The sequence below is a fragment of the Aotus nancymaae genome, unplaced genomic scaffold (genome assembly GCF_030222135.1).
Source record: "Aotus nancymaae isolate 86718 unplaced genomic scaffold, 86718_ANA_hifiasm-v0.15.2.pri h1tg000036l, whole genome shotgun sequence".
NCBI lineage: Eukaryota > Metazoa > Chordata > Mammalia > Primates > Aotidae > Aotus > Aotus nancymaae.
This window is the reverse complement of record NW_026988450.1, coordinates 80,785,245-80,807,062: the sequence shown is the minus strand read 5'-3', so window position 1 is coordinate 80,807,062 and position 21,818 is coordinate 80,785,245. Positions and strand designations below refer to the sequence as shown.

The 21,818-nt window shown below is 40.8% G+C and overlaps 1 protein-coding gene across 2 annotated transcripts in view; it reads left to right on the top strand.

The window, feature by feature from the left end:
• The first annotated feature begins 3,263 nt into the window (after positions 1-3,263).
• DNAAF11 (dynein axonemal assembly factor 11) overlaps positions 3,264-21,818 on the top strand; it is a 92,987-nt gene continuing 74,432 nt past the window's right edge. The window contains exons 1-3 of one of the 2 annotated variants that reach the window (XM_064384602.1): positions 3,264-3,348; positions 16,730-16,897; positions 21,142-21,219. In XM_064384602.1, the coding sequence (XP_064240672.1) occupies positions 3,339-3,348; positions 16,730-16,897; positions 21,142-21,219 (256 nt within the window). In that variant the 5' untranslated portion in view covers positions 3,264-3,338. Of the gene's footprint in view, positions 3,349-16,729; positions 16,898-18,223; positions 18,349-21,141; positions 21,220-21,818 lie in introns of those variants that run through there. The other variant, XM_064384603.1, reaches the window with a different exon arrangement.

Here is a 21,818-nt window from a genome sequence, read left to right as displayed (position 1 = left end):
GAATAGATACTTGAGTCCCACGGATATAAAATATCATAGGAAAAATCCAAGGCACATGTCCTAGTCTGTTGGTACTGCCATAATGAAATATCTAAGACTAGGTCATTTATCAAGAATAAAAATTTATTTCTCACAGTTCCGAAAGCTGAAAGTCCAGTATAACGATGCCTGTAACCTCAGCACTTTAGGACGCCCAGGCGGGAGGATCTCTTGAGGCCAGGAGTTCAAGACCAGCCTGGGCAACATAGTTGAGACCTTATCTCTACAAAAAAAGAATCTAAAAAGATATTAGCCAGGCATGATGGTGCACACACATAGTCTCAGCTACTCGGGAGGCTGAGGTAGGAGGACTGCTTGAGCCCAGGAGTTTGAGGCAGCAGTTAGCCATGATCACTGCCCTCCATCCTTGGTGTCATAGTAAGACTCTGTGTCTAAAAAAAATTGGGGTGCTGGTACATTGGGTGCCTGGTGAGAGCCTGGTCTCCACTTTCAAGATGGCGCTTCATTGCTGCATTCTTCTGAGGAAAGGAACCCTCTGTCCTTACATGACAGAAGGGATAGAAAAGGCGAAAAGGGGTGAGCTCCCTTTGGCAAGCCCTTTTATAAGGGCATCTAATACTACTCATGAGGGTGGAGCCCTTATGACTCAATCACCTCCTTAAGGCCATGCCTCTTAATACTGCTACATTGGGGATTAAGTTTCAACATGAATTTTGGAGGGAACAAAAGCATTCAAACCACAGCAGCCCCTTTGACAACTAGAGAGTTTAAGAGTAAGATTGAGAGTTCAAGAGTGATGAGAAAGAAAAAGAAACTTTCTACCTGAGGAATGGGAGCCCCCTTTAAATGATCAGGCCCAGAGAGGCACTGAAATGTGACAGTAGTCAAGTTTTAGTCCCCCATCCCTTTAAGCTAAGTCATTGTTTCTAAGCTGCCTGCCACACAAACTCTAGACTGAGTGTTGCCATCAATGGCTATAGATTAACCTAACACTGGACATTATAACTCATTCCATATAGTTTAACAATATACAGCCAATAACTAATCAATGATATTTCTGTAAACCAGTGAGAATTCCTAACAAACAACTTTCTTGTCACCCCTCCCCTGATTAGTCCTTTTTTCTTTAAAACTGGAACCTCAACTTTGTTCTCCAGAGCGCTTCCCAGTGTTTCCCAGGCTTCCCTCCTCAACCTTGGCCCAAATAAAATTCTCTACCTACATTAATTTTACCTCAGTTTCTTTTTTTAGGTCAACAGTGAGGAGGTCTAAGAGTGAGGATAGAAGCTTAGAGCCAACATATCAAACACTTGAGTTGCAACTGCTCTTGAGAACTTTCTAGGGTTCTGGACTGCCTCCTTTTGTCTCCTGATCCAGAGGCTGAGATCCTTTATTTTTATTATTATTTCCATTTTTATTAAGAGGCACAGTTTCTTTGTGTCACCTAGGCTAGAGAGCAATGGTGCAATCCTAGCTCACTGCAAGCTGAGATCCCTTATAGTAGGCCTGACCTCATGCTTCTGTCAGCTTAGAAACTAACCTTGCTACCCAATAGCAGCTTCCTTCCAGAAGCTGGATTCTTTTTAACCTTAATGAGCTCCTTGCTGTTAAAATGCATAAGTTCAAGCACAGGCGTATTTGCTAAACTTGCCTGCTGCTCAGAGTATTTCATTTCCTTTGCAAGTAATCAGACATCAGCACTCAGACCTATCAGTGGCACGGCCATAGATGTTTACCCATATTGTCATCATCATGTGGAAATAGAGAAGTTTCAGCTTTCAAAGGTGAAGTCATCTGTCAGATGCCACACAATGATAAATCTGTGTATTTAACCTACGTTTCCAGTGCCAGAGCTCATACTGTTCATCTCACACTGTCCTGCTTTCAGAAAAACAATAGTAGACTTCAGGTAAGTTTATAGTTTGAGTGACTTTTGGGCGGTCTCCTTGGAAATCCAAATATTTAGGGAAATAGTGCCTGAAATCTCACTCTTCCAGTTCAATTCCTTTGGCCTGGCATTTAAAGCCCCCATTACCCCTGATCTAATCTCTCATTCTTACTGTTCAAAGACCCCTTCTATCTAGCTCTCTTTATTATCAAACTGATGCATCTGCTTCCCCCCATCACCTCACTCTGTTAGACTTTCCTGCCTCTCTGCCCAAGTTCATGACCTTGTCTCTACCTGTCAAACTCTGATAATTGCCAGCTGTAAATGCTTAACAGCTATTTGCTTAAAAAATTAATTTCTTTGCAGTCAGCATTGCTCTAGGACTCTTCTTTTAAAATGCAAACATAATACACATATCAAGATAAGAAGCACGCACTCCATACTGTTTACAAGGACTGGGATGGGAGAAGGTTTTATCTTTTGCATATTGCTCCCCTCCTTTTTTTTTTTGCAAATGGAGTAAAGAGTAATAATTCCTTTCATAATAATGGTACTTTTTAAAAATTCTTGGAAAGCTAATGCATTAAAGTGCTAACACTAACATCTGAGGATGAATGAGCTTGCTGATGTGCTTACTAGTTTAGAATGGGAGAAGGCACGTTGGACACTTTCAGAGAAGGGTCTGGGGAAATGTGAGGGGGGTGTGGGGCTGTAGGAGATATACTTCCTATATTTTACAATTAAGAGAGTGGATAATAGGGAAATTGATGGAGGGGATAATGGGTGGAGTTTTTAGAAAAGTTGTTAGCGGGAAATGGGTGTTGGACAGTGACTTTAAAAAGATGGAATATGACAATGACAATGAACATTTATAGTGAGCCGGTTGTTTTATAGTGTCTTTCATTCACTCAAATTATCTAAGTAAAGCTTTACAGTGATCCTCCTAGGTTATTATTTCTCATCTTACAGATGTGGAAACTGAAGAGAAGGAAGTGTAAGGTCATCCCCCTGATAGAGTGGGGGGCCAAGTCCAGACCTCTTGGCTCTGGAAACTTTAAATCAAACACAAAAAGGAAAAGCAAAGTCAAGAGCGGTCTGGAAGACAAGCCTGAAGGCACGGGAAAGAGAAATGTCCTGATCCTTTGTTCAGTCTGGACCTGTGACTCGGGGAGAGGGAAGCAGTCTGTGGCCAGTCGCAGGCGGGACGAGGACAAAGACTGGTCTGGGCCGGGGAGCTCCTGCCTCCAGAGCCCCTTCACCACTGTCTTTCCTGCCGGCTCCGCGGAGCTCAGGAAACGCGGCGTGTCTTGGCCCCGCGCGGCCGCCGTAGAGTCCCGGTTGCCTTGGCTCCCGAATTCCGATGGGGACGCGCTGACGAGCGGCGGTGAAGAGTGAAAGGCGTCCTTCGGGGTCAGGTCGGGCGTGCGGGCCAGCGAACTGGAGAGGCGCCATGGGCTGGAGTAAGCCCCCGCCACCTTCCGCCCTCTATCGTTGTCCTTGCGGGCGTCGTCCCGGGTCCCGTGGGATCCTCGCCGCCCGCACCAGCCCCGCGCTGCCGGTTCCCTGGCGCTTGGGCGGACCCCAGCCCCACCCGGCCCTCCGCCCTGCAGCCCCGCTGCTCCACGTCCTCCGCAGACAGGCCCGGCAGCCTGGCCTTTTCCAGCTCGGGCGCCAGTCTGTAAAATGGGCGGGGCCGTGGGAAGGGGAGGAGGGGGCAGAGGCACTGGACTCTAAGAAAGGAGGTCGGGGGAGGTGCAGGGGTTTTGGCGTCAGGCACACCCGGTTCCGGCCAAGCGGCTCTTTACTCGCTGTGTAGACGTGGGCCAGTCGCTGTGTCCAAGCCGCAATCTTAGGACGCATTCCAGAAGGCAGTGTAGCCCAGTGGTGGAGGGTCCCGACTGTGGAGCCAGGGTTGAAGTCCTCCCTTCTCCTGTGACTTTGAGTGAGTGACTTCACCCCCTGGGCCTCAGCTTCTTCATCTCCAAAATAAAGGCAATCATAGTACTGTTTTAGACACAGTAAGTGTTATAAATATAAACGTTTCTTTCTTTCTTTTTTTATTTTTTGAGTAGTCTTGCTCTGTCGCCGAGGCTAAAGTGCAGTGGCTCGATCTCCGCTCACTGCAGCCTTCGCCTCCCGGGTTCAAGTAGTTCTCCTGCCTCAGCCTTCGAAGTAGCTGGGATTACAGGCTCATGCCATCACGCCTGGCTAATTTTCATATTTTTAGTAGAGACGGGTTTTCACTATGTTGGCCAGACTGGTCTCGAACTCCTGACCTCAGGTGATCCGCCCGCCTCGGCCTCCCAAAGTGTTGGGATTACAGGCATGAGCCACTGCGCCCAGCCACAAATGTGTTTCTTTAAAAATATACTAACAGACTGCAAGGTGATGGGGGTAAGTTATTTATATTAGATGAACCGTTTTGATATCGACAATGTTCTTGAGCTCCCCGTGTGGCAGTTTTGTACAGCTCCACCTAATTGATCACTTATCATTGTAAAAGTGTCATAATTAACTTTTTTTAAAAAATCAAGAGCCTGCTCCAGATAATGGGCTTTCTGCCCTGGAAGACCTGACAGCCTGCAGGTGGGAAGGGTGCGGGGTTGGGGGAGTGATTTGTAAATGTTAAAACTCCTTTCCTAAACCAGCTACTGATATTTCTTCCTCTGTTCTCAGGACTGTTTCCCCATCCCCTGGTCTCACCCTAGTTTGTTCCCTCCCTCCCTCTCTTCCTTTCTTCCTTCCCTATTTTATGTCATGAATTTTCCTTTGCCCTCTTTCTCTGAATCGTGCCCACTTTCATTTGTTAAATCATTAACCGGTCGGACTTGCATCGGAGTGTCTACCTTGAGTCAGGCATTGAATCCAGGATACAGTGAGGAAGGAGACAGATGTGGCGTTACCCTCCTAGGGAGGGAGAAGACAAACACAAGTGTGGTGGTTACAGCCAGGCGAGAGAGGGGTGCCTGTGCCCTGAGAGTGTGGGCAGGGGACCTAACCCCAGGGTGAGTGGAGGCTTCTCTGAGGAAGCAGTGCTGTCTGAAAATGAAACAGTAAGGCACAGTGAATTGCTCAGAGGTGAGAAAGAGCGGGGCTTCTTGGTGGCAAATTGTCACTGACTGTAACTGGTGAGACAGAAAGAAGGAATGGAGAGCAAAGAGAGATGGAAGGCCTGACAGACAGGTAGGCAGGGATCCGCTCATAGGGGTTTTGCACTTAGGATTTAGAAATTTATCCAGAGAGCCACAGGGAAACCAAAAGGTTTTGTTCACAGGCATGACTTGGCCCTGTAGGAGTGCAAGTGGGAGATAGTAGGCTGAACTCAGGTCGTGGCAGCAGGACAGGTGACTCTTCCAATGAGTAGCTCTGATGTGCCAGGCTTGGTTAAAATGCTTTACATGCATTCTCCGGTCTGATCTTCTCAGCAGCCTTTTAAGGCAGGGAAGGACTACTGACATCTCCATTTTTTAGGTGAGGCACAGAGAGTAAATCACACAGTCACTGTCAGGGCTGGAACAGAACCCACGAAGATATCCTCTGGGTCCTGCATGACACCACACTGCCTCCCACAGGACTGAGGCAAAGTGGACAAATTGGAAAGATGTGAGTGGAGAAAGTGGTCCTCTCTTGCTGTGCCACAAACCCTTTTTACATGTTCTCTCTCTCCCGTGCTTCCCAATAAATGGCCTTCTGCCTCTTGCTAACATCTTCTGACTGCTCCTGTGTGCCTTTTTTTCTGCTGCCTTTCCTGTATTTTCCAGAAAAAGAAAGATGCAGGGATATCATTAGTACAGGTTTTAGAGAGACCATGCTGGAGAGATCATCTACTGTACCTGTTCATTTTAGAGATGAGAAGGGGGACATTGATCCAGCCAACGTGAAATCCTGTCAGTCAGGAGAGATGTCGGACCTAGGATACAAGCTTCCCAGCTTTCGCTGCTCTTTCCACAATTCTCAGCTTCCTACAACTGAAGTAGAAATTTGAGCCTCTGAGAGAGCATGATAATAATGGCTCATACTTGCTGAGCTGCTTATTGCCTTCTAGTCAGTGTTCTGAAAGTTTGTGTGTGTGTGCTCATTGAATTCTCACAATCATTTGAGGTAGACACTAGTATCATCTCCATTTTGCAGATGAGGAATCTGGAGCACAGATAGGTTAAGCAGAGTGCCCAGTGTCACACAGTAAGTGTTATGTCTGGGATGGTAAGCAGAGCCCGTACTCTTGTATGTGTTTGCTATATTGCCTCTTAGGAGTAAGAGAGAGTTTGGTGGGAAAAAGAGAGGTCATGGTGCAAATTCTCATATAAAGTCAAAGAGACCACTACTTTTAGTGTTCTGTCTGCTCAGGAGGACCAATATTAAGCCTGGGGACAGTGGCTAGGGGGAAATGAATTAGCTCCTCTCTGTGCATTTAATCTGGTAGATACTGTGATTTAGAGAAGATCTAGCATCTTTGTTTTTCAATTTTATATTACTGAATGCGTTTTGTATTACTGTGACACAGTTGTCATCTATGTATCTTCTTTAGTGAAATGTCTTCGGATATTTTGACCATTTTATATATTGATTTGTTTTCTTATCATTGAGTTTTAAGAGTCCTTTATATTTTCTGGACATAAGTCATCAGATACGTAATTTGCAAATATTTTCTCCCCTTCTATGGCTTATTTTTTTCCTCTTAATTATTTATGAAAGATAAGTTTTAAATTTTGAGGTCTAATTTATTATTTTATAGATCTTGCTTTTGGTGTCATATCCAAGAAATCTTTTCTAAGTTTACATAGATTTTTTTTCTCTTTTTTTCCTAGAAATTTTATAATTTTTGCTTTTACATTATTCTATCATTCATTCGACTCAGTTTTTGTATACGATGTGAGATGTAGATTAAAGTGGTTTTTTGTTTGTTTGTTTTTTTTTGTTTTTGTGGAAATCCAGTAGTACCAGCAATACTTGTTGAGGACTATGCTCTCTCCATTGAATTGAACCTTTGGATAAACCAGTGGCATGTATATATGTGTGTTCTGGACTCTCTTTTCTGATTCACTGATTTATTTATCTTCCTTCGTGCCAATTCCACACTTTCTTAATTACTGAAGCTTTGTAATAAGTAGTCTTGAAATCAAGTAGTGTTTTTCCTCTAAATTTTTTTTCTCTTTCAAAGATGTTTTAGGCATTCAGATCCTTTGCATTTCTATATGAATTTCAGTAGTATCTTGTCACTTTGTACAAAATAAGTCTGCTGGGATTTTGACCAAAATAAGTCTGCTGGGATTTTGACCAAAATAAGTCTGCTGGGATTTTGTTTTAAATCTGCAGCTCAATTTGGGGAGAATGAGCATCTTAACAATATTCAATCTTCTGACCCAAGAACAAAGGATATATCTCTATTTATTTAGATCTTAGAAAATATGTCTACAGAATTTTTGAAGTTTTCAGTGGACGGACTTTGCACATATATTTCTGATTTATTTCTAAGTACTTCATATTTTTTATGCCATTGTAAATGGTTAATATATAGAAGTATACTTGATTTTTTTCATATAGATCTTATATTCTACAATCTTGTCAAACGTACTTATTTGAGTAGCTTTTTATGTGAATTCCGTTTGATGTTCTCTGTAGGCAGTCAAGTCATCTGCAAATGGAAATAATTATACTTCTCTACCACCTGGATTTTTTTTTTCCCTTGCCTGTTGCTAGAACCTTCAGTATAATGTTGAAGTGGTGATGACAGATTTCCTTGCCTTTTTTCTGATTCTTAGGGGAAATGTCTTTCTCCACTCAATATAATGTTGATTATAGGTCTTTTGTAGATGGTCCTTCGCAGGTAGACTTCCTTTTTATTCTAGTTTTCCGAGTTGTTGTCTTTTAAAAATCAGGAATGGATGTTGGATTTTGTCCACTGCCGTTTTGCATCTACTGACATTATCACCTTTTTAGTTTATTAATATTATATGTTACATGGATTTCTGAGCATTATATCAACCTTGTATACATTGGATAACCCCCCCTTAGTTATAAAGTATAATCTTTTTATTATATTGTTTGATTTGATTTGCTAAATATTTTGCTTAGGATTTTTAAATATGTGTCCATGAGGTACGTGGGTCTGTAGTTTTCTTTTCTTGTAATGTATTTGATTGGTTGTAATTCTGGCCTTATAGAATATAATGGGAAGTATTATTTCCTCTTCAATTTTCTATAAGAGTTTGTGTATATGGGTATTATTTTCCCTTAGATTCTTGGTTTAATTAATCAATGGGAGACATCTGTGCCATAGTTTTATTTGTGGAAAGAAAGGTTTTTAACTACATATCAGGTCAATACAGGGCTGTTCACCTTATCTATATATTCTTGAGTGAGTTTTAGTAGTTTGTGTCTTTTAAGGGATTCACCCACTTAATTGAAGTTCTTGAATTTATTGGCATGAAGTTACTTATATGATTTCTTTTTTATCATTTTAGTATCTGTAGAATACATATGATGTCACCTCTCTCACTCCTAATATTGGCAATTTGTGTCTTCTCTTTTTTTTTTTTTTTGCTGATAAGTCAGACTAAAAGTTTACCAATTTTATTTTCCTAAAGAGCCAGCTTTAATTTTTATTGATTTTTCTCTTTTTTTCTGCTTTTCATTTCATTGATTTCTGTTATAATCTTCATTATTTGCTTTCTTCGGCTTATTTTGGATTTAATTTGTTCTTTTTCTAGTTTAATTTGTTCTTTTTCTAGTGGAAGCCAATATTTGAGACCTTTCTTTTTTCCTACTATGTGTATTTAATGCTATAAATTTACCTCTAAGTAATGTTTTAGCTGTATCCCGCAAATTTTGACATGCTTTTTTTTGTGTGTATAATTTTTAATTCTGTTCAAAATGCTAATTTTCCTTTTTATGTCCTTATGTCCAAGTTAAGAAAAAGCTACTTTTGTATGTTTTGTATAGATGTTTTAGTTATTCTAGGCTAGAGGGTAAACCCTGTTTTACAACTCTATTATGTCCAGAACCTGACGTCGCTGCTAATCTTATGATGAAGTACTAGTCCTAGCCTTCAGCTTTCTCTGTCCTCTGGTTTCAGGAAATGAAAACCTCTTCATAGTGCTCCCAATGCAGTCCTCTGGTTTCACACTTTCTCTCTCAGCCTTTCTTTATCAGTTGTGTTTGGCAGCAGCCTTTATACAATAAAATTGTCCTTTAAGTTAAAGTTTGTTTAGCAGCAGCCTTTATACAATATAGTTGTCCTTTAAGTTACAGTTTCTCTCGCGTTTTTCTAACACCTGACATGTTACACTTACTAGTAAATTCCCTTCCACTGTATCCTATCTCTGTTCAACACCAGGGAAAGTCTTTACAATTGCGTATCTGCCTTGAGCCAGGCACTATCTGTGTTCTGCCTACCAGGAATAATGGTGTCCTTGGACTCTGGCAGTATGTAATCTGACTCCAGAAGCCTATCTCAGATGGCATCTGCTTTCATGAACCACTTCTGGCATCAACTCTTCCAGCTTGGGCTCCTCAGGAAGCTGAAATCTAGCTGGGAATTAGCATGCAGGAGGTTTATTAGGGAACACTGTTGGGGTGGGTAGGAAAGAAATCAAGATTGGGCAGAGGGGGAAGTTGGGCTGTGATGTGTCTAACAAAGGCCTTCGGAACCCACTAGGAGATCTAAACTTGGACTGGACCTTCTGACTTGCCCAAGTTGGGGTGAAGAACTGAACCTTAACAGCCCCTACATCAACCAGTCATTGAATGTGGGCTTTCCCAGGAAAGGGAAAGGGCATGGCCTTGATTGAACAATCTCTTCAGCTGAGGCAGCTTGTGAAGAAGGTGGGCAGCCAAGGGCTGTCTGTGAACCGAGCTCCCAGCAGCTGGAGGAATTAATCCTTCAGTTTTGAAGAGGGACCTGAAAAGTGCATCATGTCATTCACAATGGCCTGAGATGCCCTTTCCTGGTTTATCTAAGAAACATCTACTCACATTTCAAGATTCAACTCAGGCCTCTCCTCCATGAAGCCTCTTCTGACCTCCCTTTTCTCAGTAGCACCGATCCTGTGCGCTCATTGTACTTTCTATGTGCTTCTCTTAGTGCCCCGGAGGACTTGGTGCTTTTCAGTAGCGCACTCTACCAAATAATCCCCAAAGACTTTACGGGAGTAGGGTACAGTATGGCTACTGACACTCATGATGAGCCTGGCTCAGCAAGAAAAGACAGGCAAGTGTACGATCCTGCTTTTAAAAGTTTCCATTGAAAATGCTTAAAAAATGTTTTAGATGCTGCAAGAGGTGACCATCATCTATTTGTAACCCTTTCATTTCTGTTAAATCTCAATTTCATATACATATCAGATAGGTCTTTCAAGATGTCTGAAAATGCTACAAAATCTGCAATAAATACATATTGGTTGACTTTATTCTAATATCTAGCAGGAAAGAGAGAGAGTTGTTTACAAAACATGATGTAAAACCTGAAGGAATGAACACTAAATTATTGGCTTTGGGAGTTGTTAGAACTTCGCGCAATGTAAGGAAAAACTTTAGAAGCAAACACAGCAGGACAGCCTCCAGTATCACAGACACCTCCTCCCTGTGCCCTCTGTCTCTGCTCCCTGCAATGTCATTTTACTGATACACCCTCAAATTTTGGAGAACCCATTCATATTAAGGAATTGGAAAGAAGCTTAGGCGGGCTGAGCTAGTTTGATTCAACCTTTGGATTCCTCCACAGGCTCTTTTAGTGAGGGGAGTATGTATCTGTGGTTGAAGCTGTCATTATCCTTCATCAAGTACTTATTTCTCCAGTTATGCAGATATTGGCTAGCACTCACCCATCTGCATCTTGTATTTTGCTATTTGAAATTTCCTAAAATAAGGAAGTAAAAGCAATATGTTTTATATTATAACTTGGCATGTTTTTCTTCTATACCATATAATAGGTACTATAATACCATTTCTCTTGAAATGGTCTTATGACAACATATTAATTACTACAAAGTGTTTTATTATTTATTTATTTACTTATTTGTAGGAAAAAGGGAACTGATGCTTATTGTCCAATGACTGTATACCAGGCACTGTGTTAAGGGCTTTACTTATTTAATCATCAGAAAAATTTTAAGAAATCATTGCTGACATTATCTCCTGTTTACAGATGAGAAAACTGAAAATAGATGAATAGTTTTGTCCAAATCTATATATCATAAACAGGTAGAGAATGGTGGAGCAAGGATTTGACATAATCTGTTCATGACAACACTACATGCCCCCCCATTGCTTAGGTTATGTTCCAGTTCTAAATAATAGTACAAATTCATTCTAGATCCTTAGCTCTCCAGGGCTCTTTGCAATGGACTCAAAGCTGCCTAGCTTTTTTATATTTCCCAGTTTTTCCAACACTTTGCTCTAACCATAAAGAATGTCACATAATTTACAGAATACTCTATGGCCTCTCGTCTTCTGAGCTTGCTTCTTGGAATTAGCTTTTATCTGCCCTATTCTCTTGAATAATCTTACTCATCCTCGGTGTCTCAGCTGAAGACAGGAAGCTTTCCATATACTCCCAAGTCTAGATTAGAAGCTCTGGATATCCCAGACCATCCACATGTCACCCAGTGGTATGTACATTGTGCTTCTTTTCTGCCTCTACTACCAGGCAGCCTCCATGAAAGCGAGGATTGTCTGCCATTGTGCCTACAACATCATTACTGAAGGTATATTCACTTTATTCTTGCTGCAAAGTGAATGAAGATACCCTTACTTCCTGGCATTTGTGCTATGCTGTTTCTTCTGCTCCATTCTCATCTTTTTTTCTGGTTCTCATTTGTGCTCTGTATCTCTATTGACATCCCCTCCTTCTGAAGCCGCACCTGGGTTGGGTCCTCCTCCTGCATGTTTCATGGTATCCAGCTCTTCTCTCAAGCTCATCATTCATCATGCACTGTTGTCACTGCCTCTCATTAATTCTGGACTGAAAACTCCTTAAGGGCAAAGTTTGTATTTTTTTTCTCACTTATAATTTAATTTTGTTTTTACTTGCCGCATAATTGTACGTATTTATGGCATATATAGTGATGTTTCAATATATACACTGTAGAGTAATCAGACAGGGTAATTATCATATCCATTATCTAAAACATTTATCATTTCTTTGTGTTGGAAACATTCAATATCTTCCTTCTAGCTATTTGAAACTATATATTATTTTTCTTTTTAATTTTATATTCAGAGGGTACATGTGCAAATTTGTTACATGGGTATATTGGATGATGCTGGGGTCTGATCTTCAAGTAAACCCCTCACCCAAGTAGTGAACACAGTACCCAGTAGGTTGTTTTTCAACCCTTGCCTCCCCTCCTTCCCCCATTTTGGAGTCCCCAGGGTCTATAGTTTTCATTTTATGTCCTTGTGTACCCACTGTTTAGCTCCAACTTATAAGTGAACATGCGGTATTTGATTTTCTGTTTGTGCACGAATTCACTTATGATAATGGCCTCCAGCTACATCCATGTTGATGCAAAGGACATGATTTTATTCTTTTTATGGCTGCGTAGTATTTCATGGTGTACATATGCCAGATTTTCTCTATCCAGTCTGCTGTTGATGGGAACTTGGGTTGAACACATGACTTTGATATTATGAACAGTGCTGCAATAGCACAGGATTATAGGCATCTTTTTGATTGATCGAGTGGTTTATTTTCATTTGGGAAAACACCCAGTAGTGAGATTGCTGGGTTGAATGTTCATTCTATTTTTAATTCTTTGAGAAATCTCTATTCTGTTTTCCATAGGGATTGAACTAATTTACATTCCCATCAACACTGTGTAAGTGTTCCCTTTTCTCTGCATCCTTGCCAACATCTATTATTTTATGACTTTTATCATAATAGCCATTCTGGCTGGTGGGAAATAATATCTCATTGTAGTTTTAATTTGCATTTCTCTGATGACTAGTGATGTGGAACTTTTTTTTTTTTTTATGTTTGTTGGCCACTTGTATGTCCTCCCAAAGCATTTTTAAATCTCTAGAATGATCTCATGTCAGTGCAGTGCTATATTATTTGGAGTAGAAATTTCTAAGGACAAATAATGCTCCTTGGACTTAACGAATGTTTGCTCTAAATTAGATATAAAACCAAAAATGCTTTCCTGTTCAAATGCATGGAAACACTATAATCTCCATAGGCCATATAGACATCTTTACACATTTCTTCTTGGGGACTCTGGTTTTTGTTCTGATGTTTGCCATTACAGGTGAGGCAGCATTGTGTAACAACAATTTCCTGAGTGCTTTAAGACGGTAAGCCACATAGCAGTTTGAGTGTTATAGAAGACTTTAGAAAAGGTCTGCTGGGAAATTCCAGATCTTTACAGTTCTATCCTCCTATGCAATTCTCCATTTTCTTTTAATGTATCCTAATTGTATATAATCGTTGCTGTCCAGGCAACCTTCTCTGTTGTGTCCCTTCTTTCTTTCATGTGTGTGTGTAGATTAGTTGCTCATGCTAAGGGAAGTTCCCTGAACTCCACCTCTTTAAACTAACAGGGATTTTTCTCATCTTAATTCTCATGGTTAGAAGATATGAATCAACATAATTCTTTCTTAATATCTATGTGCCTTTGAAAAAGAAGATTTGACAATTGCATGAAGTGATAAATTTTACACACATAACAGCATGATGAAGATAGTTTCTTGGCTGGTCACACTGGCTTACACCTGTAATCCCAGTACTTGGGGAAGCCAAGGTGGGTGGATCACTTGAGTCCAGGAGTCTGAGACCAATTGGGCAGCATGGTGAAACCCTATCTTTACAAAAAAAAAAAAAAGCAAAAATTACCTGGGTGTGGTGGCACATGCCTATAGTTCCAGCTACTCAGGAGGCTAAAGTGGGAGGATCCCTTGAGCCTGGACTGCAGTGAACCGTAATCATGCCACTGCACTCCAGCCTGGGTGACAGAGTGAGACCCTGTCTCAAAGGAAAAAAAAAAAGCATTTCTTAAATGTTCAGAGGTGTAGCAAAAGAATACTACAAGGTTATTTGGTACCAGTAGAAACTTTGTCAACTCTATAAATCTCAAAAAAAAAAAAAAAAAACCCTGTAAATCTTTAAGAGTGGACAGTTTGGAAAAGCCTTTCAGAAGGTAGACTGGAGATGCCTGTGATGCCTTGAGCAGGCTTGAGGGTTAGAAAGTCCCACGTGGCAATGTAAGGCCAGAGACCAGGTGATGCTAACATGTTCTCAGAAGGCCCCTGAACACATTTGACTTAAGCATAGATGACAGCTCCTTTGGAGTTCAAGTTAACAAAACTAAGCCTTCAACCGGAATCTGGGGCAAGAGTTTAAGTAAAGGCCCATGTATCAAGTTGTAAATCAAACTGCTAAATCAAATACGTCTTCCTCCCTTGACAAGTATACTTTCACAACAACCCGGAAGGCTGCATTTCATATACTGGAGTTCTGTGACAGAGCATGGTGGCTTGGGGAAAGCTTGTCCTCTGGCTCCATCTTCCCTTTTCTTCCCATCTGTGGCTCTATCCTGGCCCCTCAAGCCCATGTATGAGCCTGGACACTCCAGCCTACATATCCATGCTGTCCACATCCCTGACAAACAGCTGATCCTTGGACACCCCTAGGCACTGGCTTGTGTACCTGATGACATGATCTGTCTTCAAGAATGAACCTGAAGAAGCTGCCATTGCAGGGTTTGGAGTAGGGCTTGGAGCCCCTTGGACAGAGAATCTCATTGTTCCCTCCATGGGCCATGGTCTAGACAGGAAGACCTGGGCCCTTGATTGGCACATCCTACTGGCCCCAAGGACTCCAGTTCTAATAGTAGCAAGGCCTCCAACAATCCACCCCCTTGCTCTATGGATTTGTATAGTTTAAGTTACAGATGCACCATTAGTCATTGAGGGTGTTATTACTAGTGGTGAATAATTTCCACATTTTATTAAATGTACAGATAACAAGGTTATGCCATCTAAACCTTTTGACCCACATTGCATCCCTGCTAAGAGAATTCTTATAGATAAATTACAGATACAGATCATGCATTTTGCTTTACATAGGACCATTGCTCTATCCTCTGGCTTTACCCATTTATTCATTATCAGTTGATTTAAACTGTTAGAACCAACTTTGGTAAGGAGGATGGAGAGTAGTTTTAATGCTCTTCTCTTACAGGTTTGGTTTTTCTCTTTTCCTTGAATAGAGTTCCCTATTTAAGTTGGTTCACAAACCAGCAGTGGAATTCCAGGGATAGCTGAATGGGGCTGGCAGCAAGGGTCCCAGAGAGTCAGGCTGGTGGTGGTGTCCTGTTACCCTCCTTCCTGGGCTCTTTGGTCTGTCCCTCACCGGGATCTGGTTTGTGACAATCTCTGCCTGTTAGTTGAGCCAAAGCTTAGAGTAGCAAGGACTTTCCCCATGTATAGTATTTTAATCTCTCAACCTCTACATTACTCTGGTCCTTCTTCTAAAGAACTGTCATTGCAAGCACTTGTATCTCCTCCCACTGGAAGTAGCAGAGAGTTTAGCTAACTGCACGTGAAGGATCAAATTCGTACATGTTTTTACATTTAGTAAAAAGGCAAACTCCACTTTTAAGGATGTGACATAGAGGTGTGGTAGCAGAAGTTGTGGTAAAGAACTCTGTCTCAGCTAGAGGAGTCTGTACCTTCAGGAAACCTGGAATCTCAAGAGGCTGCTATTTGCTCATGCTTGTGGCAGGAGAGCATAGTGGTTAAGAGCAGATGGTCTGGCACTGCACTGTGAATTTAAAACCTAGCTCTAGCACTTATCATCAAGACCTAGGTAAGCTATTTAAACTCTCTGTGCTTTACTTCCTCATCTGACAGTTGGAAATAATAACTCCAGATAGTCATACATTAATAGATACAAAACATGTAGAATAGTATCTGGCACCTTGTGACAATTATTATCTCCTGGTGTAGACAGACAATATTTCCACATCCTACTTAAGATGTCAGGGTTCAACAAATAACATTTTTAGTGGCAGTGGGAAATGCGTGGTTCCTCCTTGTCATTAGCCCTTTGGTTTCAGTACATCTTTATGAAGATGATTCATGGTCTTGTGGTTGGCCCCGACTAAGGACCATAGACAGCACTATGTCCAGTCTCCTTGCACCATTTTCATCACATACTGCCGACCTTCTGTGGCAGGCAAGCCCAGTGCTACACATCACTCTTATCAGAGGGATGGGAGCTCCCATTATGCCTTCTCCTGTGAGCAGCTTTAAAAAACATTCTCCTAGGAAACAAAACAAGTGGTGGCCGCTTGGTAAGACTGCAGTGCAAGATCTAAGGTGTTCATTTTCTTTGTTTTAAGTGTAGTTAAATTAATAAATATTGGTTAAATGAATGACCCATGACCTTTCTTCTTTGAATGGTGGAAGATGCTTTCATATTTCTGCCCTCTGCCAGCCCCACTGTGCCCACTGTGCCTCTCAGTAGCAAGTTGCTCTGTCTCAGATTAGTTAGTGAATCTCATCCATTTTGACATGGTACCACTGTAAGATTCCATATCAACATTCTTATAGCCATTAACTCTCAACTCCATCTTCATCCATACAGCAAAATATATGTAGACCCTACACATTCAAAGACAAATACAATATCATCATGTCTTCCTCTTCCCTCTGACTCACATCATGGCATCACAAAAACTCCAGGAGAAGGTAGCATTTTCTCTTTCACTGTGAAAATTGCTTGGGCCTGGAGAATTGACATTTAACTGAAAAAAAACAAAAAGCCCAAATGCATTAATAGCACAATAATCTTATATTGAACAATGGGGACATAAATGTAATATGTAACACATTTTCTTCCAGTCACAGAAGATCTTATTAGACGGAATGCTGAACACAATGACTGTGTCATTTTTTCCCTGGAGGAACTCTCCTTGCATCAGCAAGAAATAGAAAGACTAGAACACATTGATAAATGGTGCCGGGATTTAAAAATTCTCTATCTTCAAAATAATCTTATTGGGAAAATTGGTAAGTTTCAGTACTTAACTCTCATGGTTTCTTTAACATTGTGAGTGAGAGAACTTTGGAAAGTGTAGTGTTATTTTGAGAAGAAGACGATCACTGGAAAAGAATTGCATGGGAAAACAGACACAGCCATCTCTCAGTGGTTGTATGGGGGACATTTCCCTGAACATTTCTGTGCGTAGTGAAAACAATTTCCAGCAAGGAGCTGGGAGAGCAGATAATGGTGAGGAACACATTACTTGACCTGATCATCTAAAAAAGACAGAGAACACATCAAACCTGATTTTTTTTAAGTTTGAAAGGGAGGAGGCGTTTGTCATGATTTTACATCACACTGCAAAACACAGATATAGGTGATGGGGGGATGAAGGCAGCAAACCACATTGCCATGTATATACCTGTGCAATAATCCTGCATGTTCTGCACATGTACCCCAGAACCTAAAGTGCAATAAAATATATATTTTTTAAAAAAATTAAAAAAAAAAGAAAAAGAATTGAGGGAGTCCTTGTCAGGTTACTGCAGATTTATTGTATATTTATTGTGACCATATATGTGCAAGGCATTGTGCTCTGTGTTGTGTATTGAAGGGGCTCCAATTTGGAATGAAAATTAGAGATAAATGCAGGAATCAGGTCAACGAAGATAAAAACATCAGCATTATAACCGATAAAAAAAAGCGACTTAGACTTGCAGCCAAGCGGGCTTGCTAATATTGCCCTTAGAATAAACCTACCCACCCAGTTACATGCAGAATTGGACAATCACAAGTTTCTCCTACCCAGGTGGGTCTTTGCTTTATGTCAGGAGGTAGGTTGAGATCATGTGCTCTCTGCTGGCAGGAAGATCCCAGAAATCAGGAAAGAGGGTGGGACTGGGTATGCCGAGTTTCTTCTCCTGATGAACCTATCAGATACGTTGGTCTTCCTTCCCCCACCACACCCTACTTCTCCCACAGAATGGTGAATTAAAGGGCAGAGGGAAGGGAGGCCTGTGCAGTTGCTCTAATGGAGGTCCTGCCACATGGAAACAGGAGAATCCCCAGCACCCAGAAAGAGAAAGCACAGGCTCTGGCGTCAGGTAGACCTGTGTCAGAACACTGCCTCTACCACCTACCTGTTTGCAGTGTGAAATTTCACAAGTCAGTTACTTTGCCCAAATCTTAGTTTTGCCATCTGTAAAATGGCTAATAATGCCTGATGTCTAAATTGGCATACAGATTACATGAAATGTTATGCTTGGTACTTGCTAAATCATAAGTATTCAGTAGAGGATAGCTGCTGTGCTGCTACTATTATCAATTTGATCATTTACCCCATTGTGCCCCAGGCTAGCCAGTTGAAGGTAGGAGCAGAAGGGAGAAGCCAATGGAGTTGGAGGAAAAAAGATGGAGTCAGGATTGATGAGGCAGAGAGAGTGCCAACCCCTGTGTGCCCTGGCACGAGAACTCAGAGGTCAGCATACAGAATTTTATTTTACTTCCCATGGTAATGTGCTGGGGTTCACATCGGGGGCATTTGGCAATGTCTGGAGATATTTTTGGTTGTCGCATGTGTATGGGAAGATGGGGAGGGGATGCTATTGGCATCTAGGGTATAGAGACCAGGAATACTGCAAACAGTCCTACAGTGCGCAAGATGCCACCCCTGCCCCCAAGAAAGAATGATCCAACCCAAAATGTTAGTATTGCTGAGGTTGAGAAATGCTGGTGATGTGGTTGCCTGTAGTTTCGTGGATAATTGAAAATTGGCTTCAGGCTTGCAAAAAGCCTCGCTTTGCATCATTTTTTGAAGATTTACTAAAATTCTCTGTATTTTTTCAGTTAATTATTTTTGGCATCTTTAACTTGACCAGAAATTAGAAACTCTGGCACATTGTTCAATTAAAAAGGCTATTACAGAAAACCACCAGCTTTTATGCATGGGGGCATGAAAGAACGGTTCTAATTGTACGGATCTAAAAGAGTTCCCAAAATTTTAATCTTCACAGCTGGGTCCATCACAATTACTAATTAGGAGCATGGTATTTCAGTCCTTTTCAGAGCTGTGAGAAAGCTTAAATTTTTGCTTCCAAAGTATTCTTAAATTAAACACCCTTTTAAATCCCAATAATGGGATTTTTCAGTGCTACTCCACCCATAGGCATTTAGGCACTTATTTAGCAAGTAAAACTACTCCTCTAGGATTCAGACTTGCTCTTGTGCCATTGAGGTGGAAATTTGCGAAGCAGTTGCCTTTCCTAAAGCTCTGTTGTTGCCCATGGGAAGACACAGATGGTCTACTGAGGAAGGCGCTGCTTAGAGGTGACCCAAGAGGGAGCCCAGGGGCCAGGTGGGGTCTTGTCCAGTGCCCCACCCCAGACCTACTGAATCAGAACCTGTGGGCTCCTGGAATCAACCCTTTCAACAGCTTCACAATGGGCTGCATGCCTAGGCCAAGTTGAGAGCCACAGAGCTTCTTAAACCTGAGAAGGGAGAGGGTCTACTCCAAGTTCGTGAGTCTGCTTTGTTAATGAGAACTGTTTGTAGAATGGTTTGGCTAGAACTCAGACTCCCTTTCTACTACCCAAGAGGCTCTTCTATTTTGTCTTACTGAGCTTCACACCCCTCCCTCTTTCCAAGTTGGGCCCTGTTGTTTTTTGAGGAGTTCATTTAGGAAACTCTCCCTGAGCAAGCCTTACTTTTCTATCATATGACTCCTTTAGCATTTAGAGGGTGATGCATATAACAAAGGGAAGTCCTATTTCAAACAGGTATTTTATTGTGGGCTGGCCATTTTAAATAATAAAGTATTTTTGTTCAGGATATAGACTAGACTCTCATAGTTCTTGGCACACAGAAACCTTCAAATCTGTTGACAATTGAATGCTCAGATGTTTCTAGAGATCGTTTGCAAACATTAGGATTACTTAGAATAATTTAAATTCTGAGACAAACTTCTGTAATTATTCCCCCCAAAATTCTTCTTTTAAACAATACATAAATTGAAACTCAGAAACGTGAACTGTTATGTTCACGTCTATGGAAACAAATATATGATGTTTTGTAAATTTTAGATTAACTTTTAGTGGTGATAAGGATGATGATTATAAATCACCATGTTTTTCAGCTTCATCATATCCCTGAGAAATGGGCAGAGGAGGCACTAATTGAGTGAGGCTGCCCCCAGTGCACAGTCCTTAGCAGAGTTTTCTACATTCCTGTCATCTTAGAAAGAACTGTCCTTTTAAGGTGTACTATAATGATTTAGTTCCAAGTTCTGGAGTGCAATTTCCTGGCTCTACCACTTAACCTCGGACAAGTAAATTAATTCTCTGTACCTTGGTATTCTGATTTGTAAAAAGGAGACGATCATTTTGACCTCATAGGGTTATTATGAGGATTAAATAAGATAATATATGCAAAATGCTTAGAACATTGTGTGACATATAAAAGCACTCAGCAATGTTTGATATTATTCACTATTTTTCAGAGGCCCCATTCTGCAGCAATTCTGTGACTTGTTTATGCTTGTGGTTTTGCCTGTATGGGCTTTCATATTTATTAAATAAGATAATCCTGTATCAGGTCCATTTTGGCTTCAAGTCAAAGAAACCCAACTGAATGTGGTAGAACAGTAAGGAAATCAATTATCTTACCCATCTCTAAGTCTAGAGGTAGGGCAGACTCCAAAATCAATCAGGGTTGGTTGATTCCTTCTCTCTGCTCTACCAGCTATCCAGATTTGTCCTGCTGTTGTTTCCCTTATGATTGAGTATAAGAATCAATAGAGATAGTAATTCCTTATTAATACCCCACAGGAAAAAGAGATAAGAACCCCCCAAGCATGGAATATAGATGCTTCCCTTTTATCTGATTAGGAGCACTTGGTTTGCATGTCCTCTCCTGTACTACACAGTTGCCAAGAGACTGCCATGGGCTGTTTGGCTTAAACCTACCTTACTGAGCCATCACTAGCCAGAGAGATTGGATTGTCATGCACTGGCCCAGTTTGGTTAAACCTACCCCCCCTAGAGTTAGGGCTAGGTAGAGACATGAGCAAAACTGGGTTTCATTAGGAAGGATAGAGGGAGAAATAGGTCTTCCTTAGACAGCCACCATGTCTGATGTACAGGTATCGATTTGAAAAAGCCACATGGTTTTGGTAACCATAATAATCTTTAGATTTTCTTTATTATTTTAGCAATAGATTGCATAAAAGTGTCTTTATTTTGAAGATTATCTTGTAATTAATTATCTTATATTTCAGAAAATGTTAGCAAACTCAAGAAACTTGAATATTTGAATTTAGCTTTAAACAACATTGAAAAAATAGAAAACCTGGAAGGTAAGAATGTTTCTTCTGTTATGTTATTGTGAATTAAAATTGAGATTTAAAGTTAGATTTAACAGTCTTGTATAAAAATAGGTATGCTTGTAAAATTAACATTTTACATACAACATATAATTATTATTATTATAAAAATTCAAGCAATAACATGATATGTAAATTCAAAAATGAAAGTTACTTTACCCCTTCCTAACCTAGCCTCCTCAGAGGTAGCCAGAATTAACACTTGGGTATATAGAAGGTGGTTTGTTTTATTTTGCTTTCTGTTAATGGTATCATACTATGAGTATTGTTTTGAAAATTAGTTTCTTCCCTAAAATTACCTTGCTTTTTTGATATCCAGGAAAGGGGGCGTGGGGCTACATACTAGAATCATTGTAGACTGATTTATCTAACCATCTGTCTGCAAACGGACATTTGGGTGAGTTCCAGCATTTTGCTATAATAAGCATAGCTACAGTGAGCCTCCTTCTACATTTTACTTTGTGTACGTGTGCACAGTTTTTTCTAGGACAGATACTTAGAAATGGAATTCCTGCATTGAAATCAGCATATTTTGAAAGATACTGTCAAATTGTGCCCTAAAATATTTATTG